This window comes from Dendrobium catenatum, unplaced genomic scaffold, assembly GCF_001605985.2.
Source record: "Dendrobium catenatum unplaced genomic scaffold, ASM160598v2 fragScaff_scaffold_1586, whole genome shotgun sequence".
Classification (NCBI taxonomy): domain Eukaryota; kingdom Viridiplantae; phylum Streptophyta; class Magnoliopsida; order Asparagales; family Orchidaceae; genus Dendrobium; species Dendrobium catenatum.
The window spans coordinates 1,137,802-1,164,976 of NW_021320048.1; the positions used below are offsets into that span (position 1 = coordinate 1,137,802).

The 27,175-nt window shown below is 35.6% G+C and overlaps 2 protein-coding genes across 3 annotated transcripts in view; both read left to right on the plus strand.

Annotated features, from left to right (window-relative positions):
• LOC110115816 (mRNA cap guanine-N7 methyltransferase 2) overlaps nt 1-2,761 on the plus strand; it is a 58,430-nt gene extending 55,669 nt beyond the window's left edge. For both annotated transcript variants that reach the window (XM_020849184.2, XM_020849185.2), the window contains exon 11: nt 2,352-2,761. In XM_020849184.2, the coding sequence (XP_020704843.1) occupies nt 2,352-2,516 (165 nt within the window). In that variant the 3' untranslated portion in view covers nt 2,517-2,761. The remainder of the gene's footprint in view (nt 1-2,351) is intronic.
• A 5,895-nt stretch (nt 2,762-8,656) lies between these two features.
• Nucleotides 8,657-26,305, plus strand: LOC110115819. Its single transcript, XM_020849188.2, has 7 exons — nt 8,657-8,845; nt 22,540-22,691; nt 22,801-22,934; nt 23,042-23,253; nt 23,325-23,534; nt 23,683-23,763; nt 25,495-26,305. Exons 1-7 carry the CDS (start codon nt 8,799-8,801, stop codon nt 25,757-25,759), a joined length of 1,101 nt encoding a protein of 366 aa, XP_020704847.1. The 5' UTR covers nt 8,657-8,798; the 3' UTR covers nt 25,760-26,305.
• Nucleotides 26,306-27,175: the final 870 nt, after the last annotated feature.

Genomic DNA, 27,175 nt, shown 5'->3' on the forward strand with positions numbered 1-27,175 from the left:
TATTTTACCTAGTAAATAATATGGATTTGAAAATTAAAATCATGACAAACTTTAATGGCGAAAACAAAAAATTTAATTAGTAATTAATTAAATAACCTATATATTAGGAGAAACGAGCAACATATATATATATATAGTTTTTATTGAAGTTCATTTTTTGCATCTTAAAATATGATATTTGCAAAAGAATTAATTCTTTAAAATAATATTATGAAAATTTCAATATATTCACTAAAAATTAGATAAATTAAAAATTATAAAATAAAATAATTCAAATTTAATGTAATATGAATTAAAATTTTAAACATAAATATTAGCTATCAAATTCTAATGGGTTAAAAAGTATAATTTGATGTTGGGTAGTGTTGGGAGGATCTTGAAGTGGAGATTGGTGGTGAAACTTGTGATATGGGTGAAGCTTTGGTGAGACTTTTTTTTTTTTGCTTGGGTGAGACTTTGGAGTGAGTTGGAGTAAGGTTAGGGTTTAGTGGAGTTAAGGGGTAAATTAGATGTTTATAGGCTAGGACTTCTTTGTGCGTCCTTTGGGAAGTGGGGGCTTGGTTTTGTGAGGGTTAGGGTATAGATGAGAATTTTAAGAGGGAGATAGGTTAAGGGAGTGGTTGGGTAAAGAGATATAGTGTTATATATGGAATGGGAGTCGAAAAGGAAGTTGTGGGGCATTGATTTCGAGTTTGGATATAAGGTTTGAGCTAAATAGAGTTGAGCTTGTAGGACGGGTAGACTACTAGGCGAAGTTCGGTTAAGGTGTTGCTAGGTCAGTTATGGCATGGTGCGGCCAGGAGGTAGAGTAGGTTTGTTTTGCTTTGTTTAGGTTTCTTGGGAAGCTGATAGAGGAGATTGGGAAGTAGAGTAATAATGCAGAAATTAAATGAAATAATAAAGAGTTAATAGTATTCTCACCAATGAATTCCACATGCAAGACAAGCCATCAAGCCACCCATAAGGCTGGGGAAATTTGAATGCTTTTACAATTCTTCAATAAATTCTAGGGTAACGTGATGTATGTATATGTAGGATTAGAATGGACCAACACACAGAGATAACCCTAAACTAAGAAGGCAACGGTCTACCAAGCCATTTTGGAAAGTAATACCCTCACTGTTTTATCATATGTTTTGTAAAAAAAGGAGGGTAGCAAACAAGCATAGAGGAAAAAGGGTGGAGAGGCTTTCTTGATTGATAAATATCTTCATGTTGTTTCCTTGGAAGGAGGGGAGTCAGCCATGCATAAATGAAGTCCCTCTTGCTTTAAATCTTATGAAGATTAGATGATGATGATCTCCATGTTTGATCTTGCAACTCATTTGTGCACATGCTGAAGCTATTTTATTGTGCCACATGATAATTTATTTGAACAAATTGCAATTCCATTTAGTTGTATGGTTATGTGATTGCCACATGTTAATGCAAATGAGCTAAATGTAAGACATAATTTTGATATTGAAGGGTAACTTTGAAAAGATAATATGTTCCCCAACTTTATCGCAGCATCATATAGTATATTGTATAGAAATGGATGGATGGATAGAATGTAATGGAAAATGGATTTAGATGGTTTGAACATGTACACAAAAGTGCATAAGATGAATTAGGCCTCGTTTGGTAGCAGGAGTTTTGGTGAGAAATTGTGATTCCAAAACTTCCTTTTACCAACGGAGAAGCAAAAATAAAAAGCTTCACTAATCACTACGATAATGGAGGTTTGAAAAATATAGTTTTGTAAAAGGTATGCATCCAAACAGCAACCGATATCTTTTTTCACGTTTCAGAATGAAAACGACACTAATTACATCCAACCAAACCAAGCCTTAATGGTATGTAGATAGAATCGAATTAAAAAGATAAGCAGGAAAACATAGATCCAAAGGTAATTTGACTAATTTGAAAAAATGGTCATGCAAAATAGTTTTATTTATACAACACTCAATAGGTATGGATGAATAACAATAATTCATGAAATTGATCCCAAATAATTAGGATAATGCTAATGATGATGATGATATTTTTAATTATTCATTTTGTTTATATTTAAGTGTGGTTCTCTCTGCGGAGATTCTTGACACACTTTCAAATACAATTATGGAACTTCCTTTATGTGCGATGTAGTGTAAAACGGGTCCTAAGCCATCCTCCCAAACAATTTTATTAGGGTTCCATTTCTCATCTGCCCTGTACCTTTTAATTTTGAGAATTTGCTCATTATCTTCTTTGGTATTTCAAACATTTTTCTCCATTGAAATGAAAGATCAGAATGAAAATTCAAATATTCATCTTATCCATTTTATTGACTCATAAATGTTTTTTAATTTCCTTTTTCTTTTCCACGATAGCATCAAGAGTGGCTTGGAAATGGCTGGATGCAGCAGGCAGCAGTAGAGGATGATAAGAATGTGCAGCCAGAGCCAAATAGCAGCCATGGCTGTGTTTTGGTGCCTCAGGAAAAAGGTATATTGGGTCCAGGACCTGCTGACCTAAGGTTTTCTGAACCACTTTAGGTCTTAGTTGCAGGATTATTAAAAAAAATGCCTTAGTTATTTTGAATGTTAGCTATGATTTATTTTTGTATATATTGATGCTTTGGTATCTTCCACATCATTTATATGATTGTATTTGCCCTAGAAAACCTTGAAAAATAGTTAATTGGTTGTTTATTGTAAGTTGAAAATTGCTGATCCCCTACACTACTTTTTAACTGGTGGAGGGAGGAAGGAGAAGCTACCCTTAGAAATTATTATATGTATATTAAGGCTTTGTTTGGGATTGTAGTATTACTCTTTTGAAAAGCAAATTTTTAGTTTTGTATTAGAAAACTGCTTTAGAAAGCCGCCCAAATGAAGTCTAAGGTTTCGTTTGGGACGGCTTTCTTACTGTTTCATAAAGCAACTTTTTAGTACAAAAATAAAAAATTTTATATTATAAGCTGCTTTAAGAAGTAGGAAGAAAGTTGTCCCAAATGAAGCCGATGGCTTTTTTATTGCTTAAGACGGAGTTTTAGTATGTTCTAAAACTTTAAAACTTGTTTTAAGAAGCATTAAAAATGTCGTCCCAAACAAAGCTTAAGTCTTCTAGAGCTTTTTTGACAGCTTTTATGGTGAGAATAGTAGCTAATAAAAATATTTAGAAGATTATTTTCATCGTTTTTTTAAATGTCTTAAAAAACTGTTTTTGAAGAAGCATTTTTTAAACTGTGATAGAGAAAGAAACTTTTAAAAGCAAAAAATAAAATAAAAAAATACTACCCCAAATAAAATCTAAGTACAAAATTTCTATATATGGGGAACCGAAGTGCTGTGTACTCTATGTCTAGGTAGTATGTATATTCTCTCTTAATCCACATTTAGAACTATGATTAATATATACTCCAAACCTTAATAAAAAGATGAGCTGACTCATAGATTAGCTTGAACTCCTTCAATTGAATTCAAGCTTAATTAATTAATAAAGCTCAAGTTAAATATTACAAATTTCTCATAACTTTAACATTTTTCATCCTAATTAAGGATGCTAATATTGTCATTATGCTAATGATCATACTTATCGACTTCATTAGCAAATGTTTTAACAAAAAAATACTGATAAATGGTTGAACATATATATAATTTTCACAGAAGCCCCTAAGCTGTAAAACTAATAGAGTCTAGCCCAGTTGAAACTATTTCACTAGCTTGTGTATAATATAATGAATAGTGCCTCCTTTATAACTAAAGAAGGTGCATTATGATGATTTGTAGTATTATCAACTTCATGTGACTTGGTAAAAAATCAAAGTTAGAGAGAATTTAAAGAAAATGAAGTGTGAAAAAGCTCTTGGATCTAATGATATTCCAATAGAGATGTGAAAATGCATATGAGATCAAGGAGTTTTTTGGCTTACTATACTTTTCAATATTATTTTGAAAACTAAATGTAATCACCCATATTTTGATCAAATCAAATAATTGTTAGAGGACTCATTATAAGTCAATTTTGAAAACAATCTTCATCATATGATATATATTATTGTGCTTTATTTATGATAACTTTCTCATTATGGGTAATGTCAAAAATTGACACTTATAGGTATATGTGGAGATTTTGGGGCCGTTAGATGTCCGTTTGACAAATCGATATGACTAAAATCTTCTAAAAATGATATGATATTTATTGAATATTTTTTTTTAATAATTTTTAAGTTCTGAATTTGAAAGTGTAACATAATTTATATTATATTTATATTTAAAACTAAATAATTTATATAATTATATAGTATTATGTTACTATTTTAATCTAAATATCCTAATCCACTCATATTAATCACTTTTAAATCCTTCATTAGACTAAATGAGCGTTGAATTAAGACAGAAAATAGATGGGGGAGAAAAAAATATAGGATTTGAAGATCGTAGAGTGATTTTCATCAGTCAATCATGTTGGGAAAGTTATTCAGGTGGACTATCATTATACTACCTCTAATTTCAATGATTTTTCATATTTTGTATTTTATATATTTTAATTTATTTAAAATATACAAAAGGTATGATATCTTAATTTTTTGCAAACTTCCATCACATAACTTTTAGTGTGTGATAGATGTTATCAATATGAGCATTTTGATATGAATATATTAAATTTTTACTTGGTATTTTTATAGTTTTGAGGAAATATCTTAATTTGGATAAATTTAGAAATTTGAGTAATGATTATTAAAATAATTTTATTACTTATATGGTATGCATACTGTTATAATATAGTCATTATGGATATATATGAAAACAAGCACACTGCATTTTCTTATGCATTCCACTAATTTTGGTTTATATTCAAATTTTACATGCATTGATATTATACAATAAATTAAACATTTAATGTGTTATGAGATATTTATTTTGTTATATATGTTGTAAAATGTGTGTATGTAAGAAAGGATGGCTCATAAATGATTAACTGATTCAGCTTAGTTAGAAATATTACCATGTACAGAAGGGTAGATGGGCTTTCCTTTAAAATAATATTTTGCGGTGTTATTCTAAATAATATGAAAAGAGATGCATATGGAGACAATTTGATATGATATAATACATCGAGTGATAGGAAGTGATGGCTTCTCATAAAAGCTACATGACCTAAATAATTTGTGATTAAGATTGATTCCTATAGGGTTGGCCTATAGGACTGGATACAAGTAAAACAACACAGATAATTAGATATCTTTTTTTGCTTATAGTGTTTGTATATGTATATGATAGAAGCATATACGATAGATTACATAAAAATATGACATGATATTGAAAGAGGGGAAGAAACGAGAAAATAAAAAAAAGGTCTTCAGATCATATTTGTCAGTCATTCTTGTTACAAATTTTATTCTATTTAATGAGTATATCTTAAGGGCATCTTGCTCCTGCACTAAATAGTATTTATTTTTAAAACTCTAATCGAGCTTCTTAGCAGCATGTTCACGAGCTTAAAGATATGTCGTGATACATAACTAAAGCTAAAGAATAAGATTGTTCGAACTTGTTTCATTTAGCTATTCTAATATTACAGAGTATTATGTTGTAACTGGTATTTTAATCTTTAACACACTGAACTAGCTCTTATTGAGCCTGAGCATGAGTTAGCCCTTGGCGAACCTTGGTTTATGTTGTAGCCCTAATATTATTAGCTATCACCTGATGTTGTAATGGATTAAAATGTGATTACTATTATAAGAATAAATTGATGAAATAATAATGAACTATAGAAGAATAATTAATACAAATAACAATATTAAACATTGATGTACTATATATATATATATATATATATTCCTATATATATATATATATATATATATATATATATATATATATATATATATATATATAGTTATAGCATTGATTTCAATTGTAAGATTTTAATTACTTGTTTGACTATGTGCTCATTAAGTAGTTTCATGTTTTCAGAAAAAGGAAAATATCCTAAAATATGATGTTCCATACAAGATAAAAATGCAATCATGTTTCTTTATAATGTTCATTGGTAAGCTCTAATTAAATGATTAAAATGAAATATAGATGTAATTCTTCTAATATTGATCCTTGAGTGCGATAGTACAACATGCATTTAACTATGATAGGTATAGAAATGATAAATAGAAACTGTTCTTAACTAATGGGTATAAAAATGATAAAATTTATCGATCCCTTGTTTATAGTTACTGATTGCAGACCACTGTATACTTGGTTATTGATCACTACTTTTAAGATATATAGTTATATTGATATTTATTGATCATATGACATGTTACTGTTTCAATCATTATTACATACTTTTACAATTATATATTCATACTTATAGTTTTGAATGATTATATGTATATAATTCTATTGCCTTACATTGATTTTAATTATAGGTTTTAGTAACCTATTGAGTTGTTCTCTTATTATGTAGTTTTACATATTTTCAAGAAGGGGTCAAGATCCAATGGAGTGATGATAGATTAGGAATCAGTTTATTTTTTTCTATAATTTTTCTAATTTTATTTTTTGTAGTTAGGAGCTTAGAAAGTTGAAATAATTACAATGATTGATCTCCTCGCTTCTGTACATGTATTTTGGGGGATGAATATAATTTTATAATTTAATGTATATAATTCTTAGTTGCTTTCGTTGGATTAATTTATATTGATTAATTCATATAATCTCTAATTGATTAATTAAGAGATTAAAATAGAAAATGCTTTCAAAATTAGACTATTGGGTGTTACACTAAAAAATATGTCTGATGAGTGGAGAAGGAGTGTATTCATTCTTATTTTTAAGAATAAAGGTGATCCAAAAAAACTGTGTGAGTTTTAAGGAAAATAGTTAATATTTCATACTTCTATGGGAGAGAGTAATTGGGTATAGGTTATAATGTAATACTAATGTTTCTCAAAATCAATTTTGATTCATGAGGGTCTATTATTGAAGCTATACATGTATTGAGAGGTTTGATAGAAAAGTATTGAGAGAAAAAGGAGGATCTACATATGATATTTATTGATTTAGAGAAAGCTTATGATAAAGTTTCAAGAGAAGTGATGTGCAAAGTTTTAGAAATGAAAGGGGTTAATAATGCTTATACTCAAGTCATTAAGGATGTGTATGCACAAGTTGTTATTTGTGATCAAATACAAGGTGGTTTGACTAAGTATTTTCTTATTTCAATTGGATTACATCAAGGGTCAACTTTAAACCCATATCTTTTGTTTTAGTCATGGATGTTCATACTAGACATTTATAAGAAGATATACCATGGCGTATATTTTATGCTGATTATATTCTTCTTGTGGATAAGACTAGAGAGGGAGTCGAAGGTAAACTTGAATTATGGAGGTCAACCTTCGAGTCTAAAGGTTTTCGTTTGAGTAGATCTAAAATTGAATACATGAAGTGTAATTTTAATAATAATAGAACTAGTGGGGAGATTGTACTTTGAGCGACCAAGTCATTAACAAGGATACACATTTTAGTTATCTCACATCTATTGTTCAGAGTGATGGTAAGATAGATGGGGCTATTGTTAGTAGAATTCAAATTGTTTGGTTGAAGTAGAGGAATGTATCAGGCCTGTTGTGTGATAGAAAAATATCCCTCAAACTTAAGGGAAAATTCTATAGGATGGTGGTGAGATCTGTAATGCTTTATGGCATAGAATATTGGTCAATGACAAAGAAGCGTAAAATTAAGTTAAGTATCACAGAGATGAAGATGCTCAAGTAGATGAGTGACTTTACTCTTTGAGGCAAAACATGAAAGAAGCATATACATAGAAAGGTTGGAGTAGCTCCAATGAAATATAAGATTAGAGAGAGTCGCCTTAGATGGTTTGGTCAAATAAAAATATTGGCCTCCCAAATACCTAATTAAGAGAGATGTATTAAATTTGACCTATGTTAAGAAGGGTAAGGCAAATCTAAAAAAATGTGGTTAGAAAAAATTAGAAATGAACTTTTTTATTATATTTAAATAAAATTTGACTCTTAAGACCATCTCCAACCGAACGCCAAACGAGTGTTTTGCGTCGTTCGGTCGCACCAGCCGAACGCCAAAACGTCCGCCATTTGCTTGCGGGTGAACAGTGCAACACCAATATTGGTGTTCCACTATTCACCCACGCTATTTTCCTCTCTCAACCAGAAAAACGTGCCAAAGGAGAAGGATCATTACCTTCGCGCAGAAGCAAAAAAATGGCGTTCGATTGGAGAAGCACCACGCCATTTTTGCGTTTTGCGGTATTTTGACGTGAAAAATGGAGTTCTCCATTGGAGATGCCCTAATAGGATACATTGGAGAAAAAAGTTTCATATAATCAACCCGATATAGTGGGATAAAGGCTTAATATTATTGTTGCACTTTAAATCATGAATCAAATTATTATTATTTAGAATGTGATTATTGAAATATAGAATTAACTATATTTCTTTTTAAATATTTAATATTTAATAATTATATTCAAAATTAAAATAAAGTTCGCTGCTTTAATAATCCTATTCAAAATATTTGTAATTAGATTCATAATTGGGAAAAAAATAATTTATTAATATTTAGGATTAATCATAATTTTTGGCTAATCATTGTATTTAGGTTAAAGTTTCCAAAGTAAAAGAGATAAATTTTAACTTCCCCTCTCGTGTTGGTCGGTAGCTAGCCGAAGCAAACAAAAACCTCATCAGCTCTTGTTCGGGTGGTTCGTTCCCTCTCCGCCGCTCCCTCAATCACCGAAGTGAACATCGCCGGCACTCCGGTTCCCTCGCCGAAGCTTGCGGGAGTTTGATGGAGACGATGGCCGCAATTCCAAATTCAGAGTCTCGGATTATTCGGTTAGTTTTCTCTCTCTTCTCCTCCGGACTACGCCATTTTCTTCCTCAAACCGCCGTGAAGAAGTTATTATTTCAAATAGATTAATAAATTACTAATTAATATTATTTGACATTCATAGAAAATTCTTGAACACTGAAATAAGTATCCAAACAACTTTAATAATCAACCCAATAAATTAGCTTCGCTGTGATAAACTAGTATTTGATAAGCACAATAGATCTGCCAGAAGCCAGCTCACATTGGATTCCACGTTTCCGCCTTCAGCCGCCCAGAGCAGTGACCTCTAACAGAATTGGGCATCACGGCAGAACTGCCCTGATAGAGCCATCCACAGCGTTCTACTACAAGTACCCATGTGTAGAATTCAGCTCGTCTCCTAGACATTTGTATAAATACCTCTCATGTATTCCAACGGTTAAGCTAATTCAATAAACAATATATCCTTTCCCTATTTTTTTGCTTACATTTCTACTGGCTTGTAGTTGAGTTCTCACTGCTATACTATATTAGAAGTCTTTCATGGTATCGGAGCATAAGTACTTAATGGATTACCTGCAACCAACATCAAAACTCTCGTTGATAACATCTCAACCACAGGCTCCAACATTGATCATGAAGATATCATCTTTTACATACTTAATGGATTATCTGCAACCTACCAATCCTTAAAAACTGTCATTCATATAAAATTACCTAGACGATCCCTATTCACTACTTTGCAGTGAAGAGATTAACCTCTCCACCGAAAGCTCCAAACTCCGATCCTCAGACTCTGCATTCTTTTCCACTTGAGGTTGCGCCCAACATCCAACAGAGGATGCTATTCACCTACCACTCCAATACCCTCCCGCAACATCTATTCACCGGATCGAGGAGGACGACAACCCAACATTCCTCGTCCTACATGCCAAATATATGGGAAAATTAACCATATTGCAGTTACTTGTTGGCACAGATGCAACCTTTAGTACACTACACTGCCTTCCACACCTATAATCAATTTGTGTTCGCATCAATAGTTTTCCTCCAGCAATTGGTATTTGGACTTTAGCGCTTCAACTCATCTCACAGCAGATATTAACAACCTTCAACAACCACGACCTTATGATTATGCATACACAGTAATTGTAGGTGATGACTCTAACATCCCCATCACAAATAGTAATCAAGGCCTTCTACGTACACCATCACCACACCGTAAGCTATTTCTGCTTAATCTTCTACACCTGCCATTTATCTCTCACACAATATTCTCAAAATTCACAAACATATCTTAGACATTAATTGGTATGTGTTTTTTGGGACTGTTTGACCAATCAAATACTTCTCAAAGGCCGTAGCAACCAAGGGCGGAGCTAGGATTTTTTTCACGTGGGGGAAAAATTTGAATGAAAGCAACGTGATAAAGGTAACTATAAGGCTAAAAGTAAATAGTGGAAATTGGAAAATTTCCCCCAAAGTGACGAAGGTAACTATCTAAATATTCTTTACCTCAGGTTCTAGTTTCTTGTAATGACCACATTTGCCACAAAGGACATATAAAAATCATTCTTATAAATGCACATTAGAAGAATGTTAACTATAAGGTTATATTAGATACAAGCTTATCAAAATGAAGCCAACAAGCATGATTAAGAAATTGCATTTACTGATTAACCTAGAGGCAAAATCATGTGCAACGTACTTATAACTATAGATCAGCACCGTAGCGCCGCCTCAGCATTGCCAGCAAGCAAACAGAGAGAAATCATCATTTCTCCTAACCCTAGAAAGTAAAGGATGCTTTAACTCGATCAGAGAAAAGTGTGGGCGATTGGGCAAATCATCAACTCCTTCAATGAATCACTGAAAAAAAAAAAAGTAAAACTTGGAAATACGACTGTCGTCGTCAGCTGGCGTGAAGCCCTGAAGGTCGTGAAAAATGGAGTTCTCCATTGGAGATGCCCTAATAGGATACATTGGAGAAAAAAGTTTCATATAATCAACCCGATATAGTGGGATAAAGGCTTAATATTATTGTTGCACTTTAAATCATGAATCAAATTATTATTATTTAGAATGTGATTATTGAAATATAGAATTAACTATATTTCTTTTTAAATATTTAATATTTAATAATTATATTCAAAATTAAAATAAAGTTCGCTGCTTTAATAATCCTATTCAAAATATTTGTAATTAGATTCATAATTGGGAAAAAAATAATTTATTAATATTTAGGATTAACCATAATTTTTGGCTAATCATTGTATTTAGGTTAAAGTTTCCTAAGTAAAAGAGATAAATTTTAACTTCCCCTCTCGTGTTGGTCGGTAGCTAGCCGAAGCAAACAAAAACCTCATCAGCTCTTGTTCCGGTGGTTCGTTCCCTCTCCGCCGCTCCTTCAATCACCGAAGTGAACATCGCCGGCACTCCGGTTCCCTCGCCGAAGCTTGCTGGAGTTTGATGGAGACGATGGCCGCAATTCCAAATTCAGAGTCCCCGATTATTCGGTTAGTTTTCTCTCTCTTCTCCTCCGGACTTCGCCATTTTCTTCCTCAAACCGCCGTCAAGAAGTTATTATTTCAAATAGATTAATAAATTACTAATTAATATTATTTGACATTCATAAAAAAATCTTAAAAAATTGCATAAGTATCCAAGCAAGTTTAATAATCAACCCAATAAATTAGCTTCGCTGTGATATGCTAGTATTTGATAAGCACGATAGATCTGCCAGCAGGCAGCTTACATTGGATTCCACGTTTCCAACTTCAGCCGCCCAGAGCAGTGACCTCTAACAGAATTGGGCATCACGGCAGAACTGCCCTGATAGAGCCATCCACAACGTTCTACTGCAAGTGCCCATGTGTAGAATTCAGTCGTCTCCTAGACATTTGTATAAATACCACTCATGCTCTGATGCACCGACACTTTGTTTTAAGAAGGTATGCAGTGTCGGACACGTGTCGGATACGGACACGCGTCCGAAACGGCGAGGACATGTGTCGGACGCGTCACTAGTGTGTCCCATTTTAAAAAAATTAAAACAGACATGCGTGTCCGGCTATTATATAATTAATTAAATAAAAAAACCCTAATACTGCTATTTCATATTAGCCGGTTCACACCCGAGTCTTCATCTTCTCCTTAACTCCGTATTCCTATTCGTATTCGTGGTCTTCCCGAGCGATTGAGGCAGCAGCGGTCGGCTGGAGATCGCACCCTTGGTCTTTCCTTACGACCGTAAGCAGCAAGCCATTATCCTTAGTTTTTGGGCGTAGCTAAGGGAAGCCGACGCCAAACCGCAGAAAATTTTTCAAACCTGTAAGTTGATTTCGTCATTTTTTTCTCCATTCACCATTTCTCTTCATTTATCAGTGATTCTGTATATTTGTGATCAGAAAAGCATATTTTTTTAAAGTATTTTATTTGTTTTGGATTAAAATTATTTTTACAATAAAAATTTATTTATTTAATGCACTTTAAGTGCACTTTAAGTGTGCTTTAACTGCGTTTTTGTTGCGCTTTAAGTGCGCTTTAACTGTGCTTTCACTGCGCTTTTACTCTTACAATAAAAATTTATTCCGGGGGCGCCCCCTTGGAGGCATAATTGCAAATTTTTAATTATTTTTTAGTCAGATAGTTATAATGCATGATGGAATAGTTCTTTAATTATTTTTTTAACTTTGTTTGGCAATTTTTAATTGTTTTACAATAAGTCTTTATTTCTTCTATTTCACTAGTTATTTTAAAAGCAAAATGAGCACTAGTGCTGGTGGGAGTGGTTCAAAAGAGTCATCTGTAGAAATTGATAAGGCATTATGAATTCATGTTACAAAATTAAGAAAAACTTTTGAAGGAATAGGGAATGTGTTATTTAAATACAATTATTGTGGTGACACATACAAAGGATTTTATTTTAGGGTGAAAGCACATCTTCTTAAGATTTTTGGCCATGGAATTAAAATGTGTCATAAGATTACTACGTCACAGTTGATTGCATTGAATAGACAAGTTGATGAAGCTGAATCTAGGATCAAAAGGGCACTTCCTAAAGAGATATCTTTGCCATCTACCCATGGTTCATCCCACACTTCTTCCTCATCGGTTATAGTTGATCATTCATTATCATATAGAAGTGAATGATATGATTCAAAAAAAAAGAAAAGGAGTTGCCAGTAGTGCTTTAGAGAAGGCTTTTAACATGCAGCTACGAGAAAAATTAGATGGTGAAATTGCAAGAATGTTTTTTTCAGCTGAACTTTCTTTCGAGCAGCTGGACTTTCTTTCAACCTTGCAAGAAATCCTCATTACAAAAATGCATTCACTTTTGCATGTAATAACAATCTTGTTGGTTATGTTCCACCTGGCTATAATGCATTAAGATCAAAATTATTGGAAAGGGAAAGAGCACATATTGAAACATTGCTTGAACCAACAAAAGGTGTGTGGAAAGAAAAAGGAGTCACTTTGATGTGTGATGGTTGGATTGATCCTCAAAGAAGACCACTCATTAATTTTATGGCCATTACAGAGAATTGCTCAATATTTATTAAAGCTATGAATTGTGAAGGAGAATACAAGGATAAATATTTCATTGCCAATTTGATTAAAGAGATGATAGTCATTATTGGGCCTTCAAATGTTGTGCAGGTTATAGCAGATAATGCGCCGGTGTGTAGAGCTGCAGGATTGTTGGTGGAGCAAACTTATCCTCATATATTCTGAACTCCATGTGTTGTGCTTACTTTAAATCTTGCTCTAAAAAATATTTGTATAGCAAAGAATACAGAGACAAATGAAATCATCTATGCTGAATGTCATTGGATAACAGTGGTTGCAGATGATGCTGTTTTGATTAGAAATTTCATTATGAACCACTCAATGAGACTTTCAATATTTAATAATTTCTCACATTTGAGAATGTTAGCTGTTGCTGAAATTCATTTTGCCTCTATAATAATTATGTTGAGAAAATTCAAACAAATAAAAAATGCCCTTCAATCTATGATGATTAGTGAGAAGCGGTCTTGCTATCGAGAAGATAATGTTGGGAATGCAAGATATGTGAAAGAAAAGGTCTTAGATGATTCGTGGTGGGATAATGTAGATTACATATTGGCTTTCACTGATTCGATTTATGATATGTTGAGAGAGGATGACACAGATAAATCATGCATACATTTAATTTATGAGATGTGGGACTCTATGTTAACAAAAGTGAAAGAAATTATATACATACATGAAAGAAAGTCACATAATAAGACTTAAGTTTTTGGAGTATTGTCTATATCATTCTTGAGGATAGGTAGACCAAAAGCAACACACCTTTGCATTATTTTGCCCACTCATTAAATCCAAGGTATATTTGTATTCATCTTTTGAATTAATTTATAGATTTCTTGGTAAATGATTAAATATTTTATATGCTTTGTATTATTTGAAGGTATTCAAGTAAAGAATGGCTTCAAGAAGACCCTCAACGTGTCTCATCACAAAAAGATTTAGAAGTGTCAAATATGAAAAATATATGCTTGAAACGATATTTCCCAAATGAGGAGGAGAGAAGAAAAACTAATATAGAACTTGCAAAGTTCCAAATTTAGAGGATTTTGGTGATCAAGAATCTTTGGTTGATAGATGGATGATGGATTCAAAAATGTGGTGGTTGATTCATGGAGCTTCAGCACTGCTTCTTCAACCATAGCAATAAAACTTCTTGATCAAGTATCATCCTCTTCTTATTGTGAGAGAAATTGGAGCACATACTCATTTATTCAATCAATGAAGATAAATAAAATAACTCCACAACGGACTGAAGATTTAGTTTATGTGCATACAAATCTTCGTCTTCTATCAAGAAAAACCCCACTTTATATGACATGTGATAACAAGATGTGAGATGTTGTTGGAGATGAGTTCGAATGCTTTGATGATATGGGGTTATTGAAAGTTGCAAATCTTTCTCTAGATGAACCAGAGTTGGAAGCAATGATATTCAATGATGATGATATTGAAGGCCAAAGATCATCCTCTGAATCTAATTCTATCATTCCCTCTATTGAGTAGTTGGACCTTCATGTTGTACTAAATAATTTTTTGCTTATATTTTTGTGGTTGTACTAGACATTTTTGTACTAAACATCTTTATGTTATAAGCTAAACAAGTTATCATAACTTTGATTTAATATTGCTTGCCATTTTTAATATAATGTTATCTTAATTTCTATATATTATATTAAAAAATTATTATGCCGTGTCCACGCTGCACCTGTGTCCTATATTTTTAAAAAATGCCATGTCCCGTGCTGTGTCTTGTCATGTCCGTGCCGCCGTGTCCTTGTCGGTGCATCATAGCTCTCATGCTTATCAAAATGAAGCCATTAAGTACACTAATAAAAAATAGTACAAGTTTGTAGTTTAGTACTTATCAAAATGTAGTTAATCCATTAAGCACTTATCAAAATTGTACAAGCTTATCAAAATGAAGCCAACAAGCATGATTAAGAAATTGCCTAGTGGCGAAACCATGTGCAGCGTACTTACAACAATAGATCAACGCCTTATCACTACCTCAGCATTTCCAGCAAGCAAACAGAGAGAAAAGGAAAGGGAGGGGGTCGGCCAAAGGAAGGGGAGGAGAGGTGTCCACATTCGATGTATGTGGACCCTTGCATTAATTATTGATTGGAGAATTAAATCTGAATTAATTTCAAATTTTAGGTAATTAAGGGATCTCCAAAATAGGTGTAGGCTAATTAGGAAGGAATTTAAAATTCAATTTCATTTGAATATGAATTAAAAAACTTTCCAAATAGGAGTTGGGCTAAATTAGGAAGGGGATCAAGGCTCGGGTGTGATGGGGGAGGCTGGCGGGTTTGATGTGGGAAAGGGGTGTTTGGTCGGCGGGTGTAAGGGGGATGGTAGGGGTTTGGCCGATGGTTTGGGTGGGGGGATAGGGGATTTGGCCGGCTATTTGGGTGGTGAAGGGGAACGGGTGTAGAGTTCGGCTGTTTGGCTTTGTGGGGCAAGGGGCCAGTGGCTTGGTGAGGGTAGAAGGGGTGGGAAAGAGAAAGGGAAAGGGGAAGCCGAGAGCCCGAACTCTTCCGATGGCTGTCGGGTGTTGCTTTGGCCCTCTCCCTCTCCTAGGGTTCTCTCTTCTTTTCTCAAGAGCTCAAAAAGAAATAAATAACCAAAATCTGAAATTTTCATTCATCAAATCATTAACCCTAATATAATGACTAAGGCCTTAATATATAGGCCTCCAAAATAAAAAAAATAAAAAGGCCTCCAAAATAAAAAAAAATAAAAGACTCAAATGCCCTTAGGGCTACAACATAAAAGAAATCCCTCACAGGGGTACAATGCTAAAAATTGAAATATAAATAAAATAAATACATAAATGCTTCATAAATAGAGACTCTAAATCATAGCCGTCGATCTACAATTCTTTAGATGGTAGATGCGTCGAAGTCTTTTGCTGATGTCCCCATCATTCTCCTCGGGTGGGAGAAAGCTCGACCCCGTCGAGTAAGTGTCTCGGGAACTCTCGTACAACTCTAAAAGATCAAGGTCCAATCTTTGTAGTTCATCATGATCAATCCATGTGTTTTCCATCTCCGGTTTTCATTTTCATTGAACTAAATACCTTTGGCACCCACCATCTATAGTTGAGATTATTTCATCACTAAGTATTGCTTTAATATTCTCCGCATTAGATAAAGTAGGGATATTTGGAAGTGGAGGTAGGCTAAGGTTCTCACCAGGTAAGGTCACACAAGGCTCAATATTTAATGGATTTGTGGGATTAAACTCTGGTCTCTCAAAAGCTACTAGATCTTCGATGTTAAACGTAGGATTCATGTTAAAGCCCTCATGGAGGTCTAGCATACAAGCGTTATTATTTATTTTTTATATTATTTTAAAAGGTTCGGCGCTTCTAGCATGTAATTTTTTAACGGTTACTTGTGGAAACCGCTCCGGACGAATCCGTACCATTACAAAATCTACATGACTGATTTCTGCAAGCTACTCATGACTGATTTCTCTCTATTGACAATATCACCAATATCAACAACCAGGTTGCCTTGTTAGAGTATACTGAGGAGTTATACTGGTTGAATGCATGAGTAGATATTCATGAACCGGAGTGGCATCAAATTTCATAGTATCTTGGCGATCTCAAGATAGCTCTAGGAGATCAGCTTGCCTTATAATCCATCTGACAACTATATTAAGCCGTTAATCTTTTGTGTTGAATCAAAGCAGAGCCGCATGGTGCTGCTCCTTGTGGCTAGTTCTTTCCTCCTAGTGGTTAAACTCTTCTTCTAAAAATTTATGAATTACTCAAACAATTCCCTGGAGTATACTCTGGTGAATTTCTGAATTATCACTCAAAATTTTCCAAAACTAATTTGAATTTGATCTAGGCTCCAAGTTGCCAAATCTGCCTCATTATTGCATTAGTTTGAAAGAACATGAAGCCCTACAGAAAGTTCTCGATGATGCCCTCACTAAGCAGTTGATTCACGTAAATTTTTTATGCTGACACACTTAATACTTAAGAAAGAAGGAAATTGGAATCTCACTCTGTCGTATAGTTCCTAAGTGGCCTCAAACTCATGAATGTCTTTCCATCTGATAAGCACTTCCTTGTTCCCCTTTTTATCCACTATGACTCCACCTAACTCCAGTGATTCTAAGATCACTTCCAACTCCTCTGTCAGTGTATCTGGGAACTCCGCACTAACTGCATGCTCCCCTAGAGCTCTCCTCAGCTGCGACACATGGAAAAGCGGGTGTATTGTAGCTGTTGAGGGTAACTTCAATCGATATGTCACTGTTTCGATCTTGTCCACCACTTCGTAGGGACCAAAGTACCTCAGAGCCAATTTCTCCTTCCCTTGTTAGCAATTAATTTCTGCCTATAGGGCCTTACTTCAAGAACACTTTTTCCCCCACTTCATACTGTATGCCTCTCCTGTGTGTTTATGCCCACTTTTTTATGATTTGTTGTGTCATCTACAGATGTTTCTTTAACTCCTCCAACATCTAGTCCCTCTCCTCTAGGTACTATTCAACTGAAGAGACTGGTGTGTTTCCTCTCTTAAAATGCATTAAGTGTGAGGGTCTCTTCCATAGAGCACCTTAAAAGGAGTCATTTGGGACGCATAATGGTACGAAGTATTGTACCAATACTCAGTCCATGGTAACCATTTAGCCCACTTCCGTGGTGTTTCAGAAGCAAAAATACCTCAAATATGTTTCCAAACTCCCGTTCACCACTTCTGTCTGTTCGTCTGTCTGTAGATGGTAGGCGGTACTTCTCTTGAGAATGGTGCTCTGCATTCTGAAAAGCTCCCTCCAAAATTGGCTGAGGAACACTTTGTCTCGATCAGACATAATCAATTCAGGAATCTTGTGTAATCTAACCACTTCCTGGATAAATGCTACTACCACTGATACTATGGTGTAGGGATGTCGTAGAAGGATAAAATGTGCATACTTACTAAGTCGGTCCACCACGACCAAAATGACTATGAATCCCTCTGAACAGGGTAGGCCATCGACGAAGTCCGTGGACACTTCCTCCCATATTCTGTTTGGAAGTGTTAAGGGTTGTAGTAATCCTGTAGGTGCCATTGTTATATATTTATTTCTCTGGCACACCTCACACTTTGCCACCTTCTCTTCAACATCTTTATATATCCCCTTCCAGTAAAGCTCCGATGCCAGCCTCCTATATGTCCTCTGTACTCCCGAATAACCCCCAACTGCACTGCTATGGAATTCCTGTAATAAGTGAGGAATGCGTACGGTTGTTCGTGGCATCACAAACCTCCCCTGATGCAATAACCTCTCCCCCTGAAGATAGTATCTCGAATGACTACTACTATCTTTCATCAAATCTTTCCTTATCTTCTTCAACTCTTCGTTCTGTATGTTTTTATTCCTTGATGGCCCCCTAGTTAATTATCAATGGTACTGAAACTGCCAACTCCTGAAATTCCCCAACACATCTAGATAAGACGTCAGCCGCCTTATTTTCCACCCCCGGCCAATACTGGATCTCAAAATCATAGCCTAAAAGCTTTAACAGCCACTTCTGATGTTCCTCAGTCACTATCCTTTGCTCCAACAGGTACGAACAATGAAATGCCTACTCAAAAGGTAAGGGCGTCATTTCTAAATGGTCAAGACTATAGCCATAAGCTCTCTCTCGTATACTGACTTCAATCGAGCCTTGATCGACATCACCTGACTGAAGTAGGCTACAAGCCTGTGATTCTGCATCAATCCTGCCCTCAAGCCATACCCTGACGCATCGGTCTCCACTACAAAGATCTGACTGAAATTCGGATGTGCTAACACTGGGACTGTTGTCATGGCTTTTTTCAACCTCTCAAAAGCCTGGGTTGCTGCCTCTCCCCACAAAAAAATGTCCTTCTTCAATTGCTCAGTGAACGACCAAGCGATGGTACTGTACCCCATCACAAATCTCCTGTAGTAGACAGTCAATCCTCGGAAACCCCTCAACTCCCTTATGGTCTTAGGCATTAGCTATTTATGCATTGCCTCAATTTTTGACTGATCGCCCGCCACTCCCTCCTGAGACACTACATGTCTCATACTCCACCCTATATTGGGCGAAGTTGAACTTCTTTAGGTTAGCCCTCAGCTGATGTGCCTGTAGAATTTTAAGAACCTCTTTTAAGTGCTCTAAATGCTCATCCTCTGTTTGGCTGTACACCAAGATGTCATCAAAAAAGACCAACACAAACTTCCTGACATGTTGTCCGAATACCCTATTCGTCAAAGACTGGAAAGTAGCAGGGGCATTAGTGAGCCTAAATGGCATCACCAAGAACTCATAGTGCCCCTCGTGCATTCTGAAAGCTATCTACTGAATATCCTCCTTCATTCTGATTTGGTGGTAGCCCGGCTTCAGGTCTATCTTAGAAAACACTACTACTTCATGCAGCTCATCTAATAACTCATTTATCACAAGAATGAGGAATTTATTCGGTACCATCTCCTTGTTCAAAGGCCTATAATCCACGCAAAACCTCCAGCTCCCATCATTCTTTTTGACTTGTAAGACTAGTCTAGAGAAAGGACTCACACTTGATCTGACGATCCCTGCCTCCAACATCTCCCTAATCAGCTTCTCAATTCCATCTTTCTGAATTTGGGGATAGTGGTAAGGTCGAATACTAATCGGTGACACCCCATCCTTCAAAAGGATTGCATGCTCCAGCTCTCTGGATGGAAGCCCTTAAGTGGATGGAACACCTCCCTGAACTTTGTATGAGTGGTTTCGCCACCATTGGAATGTATCCCTCTTCCCCCAGACTAACCCTCTCCAAGCATTGTAGCTCCACCAAATACACACCTCCTATCTCCTGTATGGATTTGATCATGAATTTGAGAGATACTTCGGCCCTAGATAGCCCTGCATCACCCTGAATCACCATCCTCTGTCCTTCCACCATCAATTCCATCCTCAGAGCACCTCAGTTGACCTTGGTCTCCCCCAAGGTCTGTAGTCATTTCATCCCCGGGATGACATCAGTACTTTCCAACTCCAAGGAAAGAAAATCCTCTCTCACCTATATCCCTTGAATGGTCAACACCACTCCCCTTCAAACTCTTCTCCCCATCTCCACCTTCCCAGTGCCCATCATCACTCCATATCCTCCCGTGTCCATTAATTTCAACCCAACAGATTTACGATCTGTTTAGAGATGAAATTGTGGGTGGCCCCACTATCGATCAGCACCACTACCTCATGATCCCCTATTTCTTCACCATCATGGTGTGATTCAGGGTGAATCCCACCACAGAGTTTAGAGAGACTTCTGCGATGTCCAGATATAACTTATCTTCCTCCTCCTCCACTATCCCGCTCTCACCTCCCTCTTCAGTTTCCTCATCATCGCAGACGGTGAGAACCTGAAGAGTTTGATCCTTACACCTATGCCCTGACATGTACTTCTCATCACACCTGAAACACAACTCCTTAGCTCTCTTCTCCTGGATCTCCTTCTCAGTCAGCTTCTTAAAATTTCCTCTAGGCCCTCTCCTGCGTCAGGGCAAAGAAGGCTCATAGAAATCTCCTCCCTACTGGTTCGGAAACGTTCTAGCAAACAATTCTTAGACTCCCTCCAACTTCGGATGGGTCGCCTCATGGTCCGCCATTGGTACCATGCCAGTGCCTTCCCTTCTAAGCACAGTCCTGCTGCTATTAGTTTTTCCTCCTCAGTCAATCCATTGACTGCAAAGTATCGCTTCACCTTGTAGATGTAGCCATGGACATCCTCACCTTCAAAGATGGGCATCTAGTTTCCTCACTCTCGAGTCACCCTCGTTTCCCCTAACTCCTCCATAACCTCCCATTTCTCGAGGAGAAAATGCTCCCTAGTGGTCACGATCTTCCCTTCGACGATCATACCCGAGCCCTTCCTCATATTCCCCTCTTCTCCTTTCATCTTCAGCACCCTGGCGGTAAAAATAATCTCTTCTCCCAAAAAAATCAGCACCCCTTCTTTCATAGACCATATTCATATCCTCTCTAGAAAGTGGTTCTAGATGAGACATTCCATCATTCCCCTCAAGGATCTCCACTTCCGGATTCCCCTTCCCCCTAAATGGGTTCGGATTTCCACATTTCCCATTGTCACCGGTGGTTTCCCTTGCTTCCGATGTCGTCGGGTTTTGTTTGCCCTCAAGCATCTTCTTCATCATGTCTTCCAAGGCAGTGAACCTCCCATCCATCTTTTCATGGATGGAAGCGAATTGATTATGAAAATCAGCATTCTTTCCTCAAAATCTATCTTCAGTTGGCCTATTTCTCCCTCCAATACTTCAACTTTCCTTATGGCCATCTTCCTTCCCAAGGTTTTCTAGAAGAACTTCTTGCGGATGAAATTTCCTTACTGAAATTTCTGGATTTAAGCCACCGATGGTCCCAATATAATGCTTTGATACCAATTTGATATGAAGTACTTGAGTTCGCAAGCAAACCTAGCAAGAATCAACAAAAACGGCGAGTAAAATGGCTGATTTCAATGAGGAATCAGCAAGAACAAAGCAGGAATTTTAGTGGATTGGAGAAGAAAACACAAGGAAAATACTTTGATTCAAACAACAAACAAGAAACACAAAGCAAGATATAATTTTCTTCAATTTGAGAGGAAGAAATATTCTCCAAATCTCTAGCAACCCTAGAACCCAAGAACACAAAACCTAGATCTCGAAATTGCATTCAATCTCAAGATGATCCTAACCCTAACCTCCAAAAGACTAATTAAAGTCAAAGGAAGTTTACAAAATACCTAAACAGCCCCTCATTCAAATTTCCCTCCTAATCGCTGTGTAAAACAACAAGTGGGCCCCATTGAGGCTTCCGCCCCCCTCCCTGGTTCCGCCCAATACTGGGCTGCCGGCTGTAAACCTGAACCGGTCCATGCTGGACCGATTCAGCCGGCCCCTCCTGGGCTAGGCACGTAACAGGGTGGGAACGAAAAGTCGGACGGGTGTAACATTTCATTATATTTAATAAGCAATTTAACATTCAACTTCTCAATACAACTGAAGAGCCACTATTACAAAATTTCCATAAAACTATTGATATCATTTTTCAAGCTAAATGACGTCGTTCAGGTCAAGTAGTTAATTGGAGATTTAACTTTAGCTCTAAAATTATTGACAGGCACAAATGCTCTGCATGCTTCAAGCAATATAACAAGAAGGAGCACCTTATTGAGCATATGAAGGCCTCTTACCATTCTGCGCATCAGCCCAAGTGTGTGGTCTGTAAAAAATATTGCAAGACATTGGAGTCAGTGAGGGAGCATCTTACAGGTAGCCTTTTTTAATAATCATCCCAATGATTACGGTGATGTATTCTTACCCTGATCTTATTTATTGTCATTTTTCTTGACTTATTTCTTGTATCTACAATAATCTTAAGGTCCACTTGCCAAGAATAACTGTGCTTGCATCTTTGCAAGTTTGGGTTGCAATGTTTGCCTTAAAATGTTCAATGGTTCGGATGATTTAATTGCTCATAGAAGCACTTGTTGCTTGGATCCTGCTTCTTTTCCTGTAAGTGGACCTTGAAAACAATTTAGATTCATACTTTTTTATAGTGCGTTGCTAAAGCTGCTGCATTTGCATTTATTCTTTATATTTTATTATGTTTAATATTATAGGGACTTGAGAATATGTATGTAGATCATGGTGTACGACATGAAATGGAATTTGATGATAGAGTTCCTAAAGTGATTGCTTTGGACTGTGAAATGGTTGGTGGTGGAAGTGATGGGTCACTTGATGTCTGTGCTCGTGTCTGTCTCATTGATTTAAACGAGGATGTGATATTTCATTCATATGTGAAGCCTATAATTCCAGTTACTGATTACAGGTAATATTTCCTTTCACAAATATGATTTTGATTGTCAATTAATATTACAGAATTTGTTGGTCTTTCACTAGATATGAAACAACTGGTATAAGTGAAGATTATTTAGTTAATGCAATGCCGATTGGAGAAGTTCAAAAGAAAGTTTTGGAGATATTGTACAATGGAGAAGAATCAATTTCCAGAATTCGTTTGTATGGAGGAAAAGCTTGCCTACTTGTTGGTCATAGCTTAGATAATGATCTGGATTGCTTAAGAATAAATTATCCCGACCATTTGATAAGGTAAATACTTCTAGTTGAAGGTACACCAACATAAAATGTTGGAGAAATCTATGAATAGTGGATTTGTGTGATTTCTATAAAATATTTTGTTACCTAGTTTTTTAATTTGAAATTTGCACAAAACTTTAATCCTTTGGATACTTTACAGGGATTCAGCTAAATATGTGCCTCTTTTAAAAACAAACTTGGTCAGTCATTCGCTGAAGTACCTAACAAGAACTTATCTTGGGTATGTCTTAGTTTCATGTTTTTATAGTTATGTTTTGTGTTGGATAGGAGAATATTATTTTGGATGGTTTGCATTTAAAATTTTGACATTGATGCAATGCTTCTATGAAATTATAAAAGAAAGAAAGAAAGAAAAAAAAAATCTTTCCATAAGAATCTTTAGGACAATCGGAGCTCAATTATGATTTTTTTTTTCTCTTTAGTTCCTTACCTGCTTTATTCGGAGCCTCTTGCATTGGGCATGACTCATCTTTTAGCATCCTCCAAGAAAAATTCAAAGTTCAAGATTTTCTTTTGGGAGTTTTCTTTTGTGGCATCCCTTTTCCCAAGTATCCTTATAAATATGGTAGTTGCATTATGATGCAGGCCTTTTCATTTTATGTGGATAATTTATACATGCTATTTATGCTGGCCGATAATAAAATAAATATATTGGCGCATAAAATTAGTTTGCAAAGGAGTTAAAAAATTATGCTTTTGATCAGCTAACCATATTACCTGTGGAAAAGAAAAAAAGGAATCTAAACTATTACTTGAGAAAATTTGGTTTGACTTTAATGATAGTGTCTAATGATACTTATCCGTTAAATTATGTAGGGTAAAATAAAAAAATAGGGACTATTCAAGTTGGAGGAAGAAAATGGATGTAAGAATGGCCTAGTACTCTTGTTATGCAAATTAAAATTTATTCTTTTATAGATATAGAATATAGAATTGTTATGAAAGCAAGAGGGCTAACTACTGCTTTAAGAGTATTTATATGTAATCTTAAACTTTTACTAAAATAATTAATATACAAGCATAAGCTTAGTTTTGAGTGGGAACAATACTTGAGTATTGGATATCATTTTTCTTATATATTTAGTATTAGTTTTATAGTGTTGGCTGATCTCGTCATGTTAATTGATTATATAATACCTCAATGCTAGGAGATAAGCAAATGTCAGTATCATCTTAAAAAATCTCTTAAATCAGCCAAAGGAAAATATCTGTAAATGGAGTACCAGAATTATTTACTTAAATTATTTTCATTTTTTTTATTACCATGGATCTCGGCTGAAAGGAGGCGCGACACAATGAAACAGAGGAGGAGTTCGGGAATGGGATCGGAGCTGTGTGAGGTCGGGATCAGGGCAGAGGTCGTGGGGTTCTGCTGGAGTGGATCTTGAATGGAGGAAGCAGCGGATCGAGCAGATCAGAAGGTGGAATGGAGGTTCAGAACTGCTCGACAGAGGAGGGATTTTGTGCATCGTCGGAGCAAGGTCGGGGTAGAGTCGGAGAGGGAGGTGGAGCTCGGCTTCGAGAGGAGGAGTTCAGTCGTGGGAGAGCAGAGAGTCGTGGAAGAGAGCTGAGGTATCGGACGTGAAGAGCAGCGATCGACTTCGTTTGGGTCGGTATTTAAAGACGCGAAAGAACCTCCTCGAGCGGAGTTTGAGCAAGAATCGCGGGAAATCGACTGGAGCAGCGCCGTTTGCAGCGAGATTTCGGCATGATTTTGTGGATCCGACGGTTGCAAGGTTTGTATGCGAGATTTTTCATTCCTCCCTTTTTTGTTCTTTGTATATTGATCAACAATTTCTTTGTCATGTGTTGTACTCATCTCAAAATAAATCTAACGGCTTTGGGGCCTATTCTGATTAAAAATTTTGAGATATTTTGTCCTAAAATTTTATCATTTCAGGAATAGTTAAGAGGTTCTTTAATTTTATAACCTTTTCGTTTTTCTTATTAGGTATGAGATACAATCTGGAGCGCATGATCCTTATGAAGATTGTGTTGCTGCATTGAGGTTGTATAAGAGACTGCGCTCCCAGGAGCATCCAAGTAGTGAAGTTGTGATGCATGAAAACGGTGGAGAGCCGTATGAATTTGAGAAAAGAAATAATTTTGATTTGCTGAGGGTGGATGAGCTCCTAAAGAAATCCCCAGATGAACTCCTCATGATGTCAACTTCAAATTATAGGTGTTGGTGTTTGGATGGTGGAGTACTCTGCTGATTCCGTTATACGATTATTATTCAATTTCTGCAATTTTTTAAATAGAAGATAGGGATGGGGAGGCAGAGTCTCTGATGCCAGCCCGGTAATCTGCAAAAAACAATTTTTTTGGGACACTTAGCAAGGAGATTACTGTAGCAGAAGTGGTGTAGCAATAGCAGCGGTGCTGTAGCAACCACTGTAGGAGGTGAACTGTTTTGAATTTTCCTGATTCTTCAGGCGATTTTCTCCGGGCGGAGGAATCTAAGATTTGATTAAATCTAATACACAATTGCATGTAAATATGTAGTTAACTCCTATTTCTTCCCATACCTGAGCCTGTAAGGGTGAAAGAAAACTTGCTGGGTCGCAGGGTGCCAGAAGCAAAATAGAGAAATAAAAGAAGAAAAGGAAGAAGGAAAAGAAAAGAAAGAAAAATGATGGAAAAAGAGATGCAAAGATAAGGAAGGAAGGAGAAGGAAATGAAGAAAAGCTGTTTACAAAATATTGAAGTTTTGAAGAAAGAGAAATAAGAAAGTTCGGCACAAGGAGGACCTACTTCATCAGGCAAGATACTCAACTTCTAATGTAATTATCAAATAATTTCTGAAATTAAAATTATGCATTTTCTGATTTCTCTGATATATATGATCACATTGATGGAATTCTTGCATAATGAGTATGTCAACAGCATCAAAGTGCACCAAACAGCATAATGCATAAATATGCGTATTTATCCATGTCAAATATTTATGGATTTATATGAATTCAAGTAAATATTCATTTATTTCGAGTATAAGACTACTAAATGACATATGATACATTAATGAGTATTTTTATATGTATTATGTTTTTTTTTTTTTTAATAAGCATCACTATGAAATGATGATTGAATATTTATGCTAAAACCAAGAAATTAGAACGATGATGATAAAATTAAAAAAATCCTTAAAAAGCCATATCATGTGAATTAGACGGGTTGACTTTGATGACCTGCATCATGATAAGATGATGCCTGATACAGAGAAATTGGCACAGACTTGCCCTTATCAGGAAAATGAAAAAGGAATTCCTATATGATATCGAGAGTTTGGAACGGGCTAAGCCTTTTTTCAGAAAAATAGGTAGGGATTCCCGACCCTAGTTATTGAGAGTGGGAAACGACCAACCCGTATCAAGGGGATGATACCACAAAGAGGCTTGAGCCTATAAGTATAATATGATATTAAAAATGAATATGAAATTATATTTTTTTAAGTAATGATAAATTGAAAATAAGGGATTTATAGTTCATTTCATATTCATGTTATTTCTAATCGTATATGACTAATAACTTATGTATTGCATAACATCTAAAGTGTTGAGCTCATTATGCATATTTGATTATGGATGATGATTCGTATACTTCATATGATCAACATAGTATGTGTCATTTTT